General features: G+C 37.5%; 1 protein-coding gene across 7 annotated transcripts in view; it reads right to left on the bottom strand.

Moving 5' to 3' along the window:
- Positions 1 to 6,048, bottom strand: part of RIC1 (RIC1 partner of RAB6A GEF complex) — a 171,283-nt gene that overhangs the window by 42,545 nt on the left and 122,690 nt on the right. For all 7 annotated transcript variants that reach the window (XR_005782873.1, XR_005782874.1, XR_005782875.1 and 4 more), the window contains 4 exons: positions 3,807 to 3,845; positions 3,358 to 3,468; positions 2,466 to 2,555; positions 999 to 1,159 (listed from right to left, as the gene is read on the bottom strand). Coding sequence is in view for 4 of the 7 variants with exons in the window: in XM_040449500.1 (XP_040305434.1) it covers positions 999 to 1,159; positions 2,466 to 2,555; positions 3,358 to 3,468; positions 3,807 to 3,845 (401 nt within the window). In the remaining 3 variants the exon portion in view is untranslated. The remainder of the gene's footprint in view (positions 1 to 998; positions 1,160 to 2,465; positions 2,556 to 3,357; positions 3,469 to 3,806; positions 3,846 to 6,048) is intronic.

Genomic DNA, 6,048 nt, shown 5'->3' with positions numbered 1-6,048 from the left:
GAAAGGAAAGAAGGAGAGAAAGACCTCGGAAAATTAGGAAAGGAAACTAGGAAACAAAAATAGGAATAGCTTAGTTAGTTGAGAAAGGATACCGGTTCTATCTGAGGTTGGTAAAGTTTCTTAATTCTTATCTTTACAGTATTCCTCAATCACTAAGCTATTTCAGCAAATACACACTTCACGACTATTTTAAAAAAGAAACAAATACACATCACAAATTAAAATGAAACTCAAGGGGCGCCTGGGTGGCGCAGTCGGTTAAGCGTCCGACTTCAGCCAGGTCACGATCTCGCGGTCCGGGAGTTCGAGCCCCGCGTCGGGCTCTGGGCTGATGGCTCAGAGCCTGGAGCCTGTTTCCGATTCTGTGTCTCCCTCTCTCTCTGCCCCTCCCCCGTTCATGCTCTGTCTCTCTCTGTCCCAAAAATAAATAAACGTTGAAAAAAAAAATTAAAAAAAAAATGAAACTCAAGAGGTGGGGTCTAAGTGCTGCAAGCCAACCATATACCAAGAAGAATACAGGCAACACACAACAGCAACAGGGACGCACAGCATTTCCCGCTACAGTCTACAGCCATCTAGCTCGGGGGAAATTATGTGAGTTGGCAAAGGACACTCTTCCTAAGGCTTGAAGCCAGTGTTAAATTTCCCCAAGTGTCTAGAACTTTAGGATCGCTGGTAACCACTTGTTTTCAAGGCTGTGAAAAAAACCTTGTATCGAAGTTACCCCATCCCAAACTAGATTTTTCTTTTCTTTTTTTTTTTTTCCCAAATAAATCCAGTAAGATCAGCTGAAGAAGCTAGTGCAGGCTCTTTTATTTACTTAGGTGGCTAAAAAATAACCACATGAACATCACTAAGCATAGCATTTCTTACTTTTTTAACTTCTAAAACAAAGGAAACGAAATGCAAAATTAGAATAACTTTTAAGAAAATAAAAACTACAGAGGAAACATAATACACAAAAGCAGAAAGTGACCTGTCACATGCTATATACTTACCCATCAGATTTTCTTTCAATACTGTAAAGGCATATTGAACAGTCGGCTCTAAATACTATTACCATGTCCCGGAAGACACTGAGCAGTAATGTTTCTGCTTGTGCTTTGGTGATGTGAGCAAAGGCATTGTCCAGATTTGATGTTCGCAAATAAACTCTGAGCTGAATAATACAAAAAGAGAAAAACTGTAAAAACAAGATACCTACACCACAGATGACTAAATACTTTAGACATCTGTTTTTTGTCTACTGACTTCTTTTCAAGTAAGAGAAATTTAACGACTAATCTGAGCATTAATAATGTTTACATTTTCACAGGGTAGGCTCATTTACAAATAGCCAAAAGATGAAGTGATTAAAACAGGGAATGTATAAGGTACTTTTTTTTTAAGCTATTTATTTTGAGATAGAGAGAGAGAGAGAGAGAGAGACAGAGAGAAAGCGTGTGAGCCTGTGCATGAGCTGGGGAGGGGCAGAGGGGGTGGAGAGAGAGAATCCCAAGCAGGCTCTGCACTGTCAGTGCAGAGCCCAACATGAGGACTCAAACTCACAAATCCTGAAACCTGACCTGAGATGAAACGGAGTCAGCCACTCAACTGACTGAGCCACCCAGGCACTCCCTTTTAAAGACCTGAATATCTAGATCTGATATAAGTAGACCAGCAGTTTGTAAAAATATAAACATACAAATCAATAAATTATAGCCATCCTTATAAACTTCTCAGCTTTGAATAATTCTTTTTATAAACTTCACAGAGAATGTCTAACAGCTAAAAATCCTTAGAAAAAGTTATCTTAGAAGTTTGAATTATCCCTTTAAAACTTAAAAAAAAAATTTTTTTTAAATATTTATCTCTGAGAGTGTGTGTATGCGTGCAAGTGGGGGAAGGAGTGGGGGGAGGGGGGCGGCAGACAGAGGATCCGAAGCAGGCTCTGGGCTAACTGCAGACAGCCCACTGTGAGGCTCAAACTCATGAACTGTGAGATCATGACCTGAGCCAAAGTGAGATGCTCAACCAACTGAGCCACCCTGGTGAGCCTTTAAAAATGTTTTTAAAGTAGTAACCCGAAATGAAAGTCTCATTACCTAAAAATGCCAAATTCTTTTTTTTTTAATTTAATGTTTATTTACATTTGAGAGAGAGAAAGCGTGTGTGTGTGTGTGTGTGTCAGTGGGAGAGGGGCAGAGAGAGAGGGAGACACAGAATCCGAAGCAGGCTCCAAGCTCTGAGCTGTCAGCACAGAGCCTGACACGGGGCTCAAACTCACGAACCGTGAGATCATGACCTGAGCTGAAGTTGGTCGCCTAACCGACTGAGCCACCCAGGCGCCCCTAAAAATGCCAAATTCTTAAGAATAAAATGATTTGTTCATTTTCCAAAAATTATTTTAATATTAAACCAAATAGTGCTTATTAACATCTTTAAAATATAAAAATCTATTATTTCTGAAAGAAACAAAACCCTACCTCTTCTTGATGGTCACTTATGTTATAACATGCCAGGACAACAAAATCATTCCACCAGGCTAAGCCACCAGTCACAATCATATTTTGCTCCTTAAAAGATAATCAAAAACACTATTTACCTTTATGTATGCTGCCAGAAGTTACAACAAGTAACACACTTATAAAATATTCCTACGCAGACAATGAAAGCTCAAATTATTTCTGCTCTATTCTCTATCCCCCCCAATTAAGTATTAGTCTGGGGCCTTTAATAATAATGATTCATGTCCTATTCTGAATATACAAACATTTCTGTAAATAACTGGGTACCATGCAGCATCATTACTCCCCTGAATATGCAACAGACTTTGGTTAAATTCTGGCTTTATCATTTATCACCTGCTTGACTCCAAATCTTAGTTTTTCTTTTATAAAATGGTGAGTAATATCAGTGTCCTGAGTTACGAAGATCAGTGAGGTGACAAGGGTTCAGGAAGCCCTTTCAAGTGCACTGCAGGCACCTACTTAACAGTAACTTCCTCGTCTTTTCCTACTTGATTCGTGCAAAATCCAACTGCCCATCTTTCTACGCTACCCACATCTTTACATCACACACTGACAAGCACGAAACGATCTTAAATTTTGTGGACATTTATTCTGATCATAGCTGGTGATCCCAAGATGTAATGGAAGAGTAAATCCTCAAGTTAGAAACAATCGCCATACAAATCCTTTACCAAATATCAAGCACTTTATTAGAACTCTTACATGTAATCCAACATCAACATCATTTTTTTATTAACTAAATTTTTTATCTGATTTGATTATTGATTTGAGTTTTTATTAACAGTGGCTTACTTTACAAGTTCTCTTAGAGTCTGAGACATCAGTTTTTAATTTCAAAAAGACTAACCTGGGTGATGTTTCCAAAAAGTTTCCATTTTTTGGTGAGTAAAGAGTAATGTGCAAAACCAAACTTGCCAACCACAGCAATATTCTGTCCAAGCTTATCAATAGCTGAAAACTAATTAAAAAAAAAAAATTAAGAACTCTTCTTTGCAAACCTATATACTTTATTAAGTATAAAGAGCTTAGCATTATTGTGTCAGGCAAACAGACTACTAATAAATGTTTGCTAAGTGAATTAAATGTAAAATGCTAAATATAAAAATCTGAATATTTACACGCAAGTTACATTTGACCAAATTATAGATGTTAATGCGCTAACAATGTACAAAGGATCAAGTATTAAAATGTTACTTTTATCAATGCACCCACCGAAAAGGCTGAATTCCCAGAATGCCTCTTGCAGCAAACGCTATCCAATAAAAGTTAACACCAAGAAAATAACAAATAACTCACCCGTATAGGCCAATTGCTCTCTAGATAGGTGTTGGAAATCTACAGAAAATAATACATCAGTTCGGTAAGACTTCCAAAATGTATTTAAACTTAAAGCAATTAACGTCACAATATGAAATTCATTTTCCTGTACGATGTCTAGTGTTACCAAATAACAGGTATTACTAGCAGAGTACTTGGAATTTACCATTTGAATACCAGTCCATATTTCACATCTCCTGCCTTAACCATTTCATTATGAGTTTCTAGACATGAGGCTTTCCTACCCTACACTGCCTTTTCTCTACACCGTTTTTATTTTAAATATTGAACACACAATAAATACAGACTGACAAAAAAAGACTTTTAGAGAACCAGTCATGAGGACAACCAACATCTGGGAGATGAACTGTCTTGAGTTGCTGACTGGCATCATCCCCAAACAACCCTATCTGATAAAATGAGAGCCTCAGCAAGAGATTGTTTTGCTTTTTAATGGAGCTATTTTTTTTATTTTTATATTTTCTGATTAAAACAGCAAAATACTGCTTATAAAACTTAAACAATATAAAAATATACAAAGTACAAAACGAAATTCTGTTCCATCATTGCTCCAGGGATAACCACTGGTCAGTTTTTATCTCAAAACAAACATCCATACACCAATAGAAGTACATACAGGCTACTGTTTTTTACTAGGGTGTGTAACCTATTCACCTGTAAGAACTCTTGATTACAGATACTAACTCTTAATCTGCAATTCTGGTACTAAATATACCTTTCCAGGTTGTCAGTCTTACATCTCTGTGCATGGTGTCTTTGTATTACTCTAGTAAGAATTTTAAACTTAAAAGATTCTTGAGGTATCAATGTAAACTAAGTAAATTCCACCTTTAGTGAGACTGAACTCTCTTCTAGCCAACTGATTAAGCAGTTTTCATGAGCATGTGGTGAGTGTGGGGTGAAACTTAACAGAAAGAAAGAACAAGGGAAGATTCTTCTGTTCCTAGAAGAACCTCAATTTATTCAAATTCATTTTCATTGTACTCAAAGAAAAAGCATTATATATTTTTAAAAAGAAAGCCAAATTTAAAAGCCAGTACAATACAATCAAATCTAATAAGATTTTTTTACATAATGTGAAAACAAAACAAAAATCAAGTAAAAACAGTATGCTGAAAATATCGGTCTTAAAATTTATTTATAAAACTATTGGTTAGACTTCATTTATTATCTAGTAAGTCAACCTAAAATCCAAATAAATTAATAGCTTTTGGTACGTTAGGAAGTTCTCAACCCCAGGGTTGGTCTGTAGAAGCCTACCTTGCAGAATCAAAGATAACACTGTCATGATATATGCTTGAAAAAGGCTTAACGTGTATCTTGACAGATAAACCGCATCATTCAGGCCAGTTAATAAAGCTCCCTATGATGGATGACATCAGTTCAGAAGCACGGTAACCTGAAGTCATGATCAGGTGGTGAGAGAAGAGTTCAAAGTAGTTTTGTGGGAGGTGGTAAGTGAATTGTTTGTGGATGAAAAAAATCAAGTCACGTGAAGAAGGTTGTGCCTAGAGGACAATGGAGCCAGCTACCCAGAACACTTGAAGAGAACCCCCACTTCCGCTGAACCTTATGTGTTTCCCACGTATTTATAAACGTGGGTGGGGAGAGGGTGAGGCGGAATCTCCCTGACGCAGTAGATTCCAACTCGAAGGATTCTAACGTAGGAACCAAGGTTAAGTTTTATCGAATGGTCCACACTCTGATGAGTATCTCTACAAGAAAAAAATGTATTCTTTTCACCTCTAAAAATGTTTGAGGTGCGACAAACCACAAATGGTTTATTTTCAAAGCTCAAAGTGTAAGTTGAAAACGAAGCTTTATTTCTGACGCAGTTGTGTGTCTGAAGATGCTATGAAAGGAGAACAAAAACTTTCATTTTCCCCAGTAGGTTCCATTTACTGATCTATGTGTCCCCCGAACTTTGAGCTCTGCCCCCAATACTCAGAACAGGAAATGGCAGAAGTAAGGGAAAAGGAAGCCAATGAGTCATGAAGAATTCAGGCCAGGACAGCAGACTCAGGACACAAAGGTCACTCCACGTCACTGGGAGACTGAGTGCTGAGGGACAGAACCTCTATTCTTAATACCTTAGGATTTTCCTCAGTCTCCCCAAAAGCCTAAATCTACCTTTTTTCCCCCTTAAAGTCATTTTGCTAACACCTATCTATCTCCTGCTTACACTGCTTCTGTCTGTAGC

The sequence above is a fragment of the Herpailurus yagouaroundi genome, unplaced genomic scaffold, assembly GCF_014898765.1.
Source record: "Herpailurus yagouaroundi ecotype Mexico unplaced genomic scaffold, PumYag 199, whole genome shotgun sequence".
In the NCBI taxonomy this organism is placed as follows: Eukaryota; Metazoa; Chordata; class Mammalia; order Carnivora; family Felidae; genus Herpailurus; species Herpailurus yagouaroundi.
The sequence above is the reverse complement of the archived record's forward strand: the minus strand, read 5'-3'. Positions and strand labels throughout refer to the sequence as shown.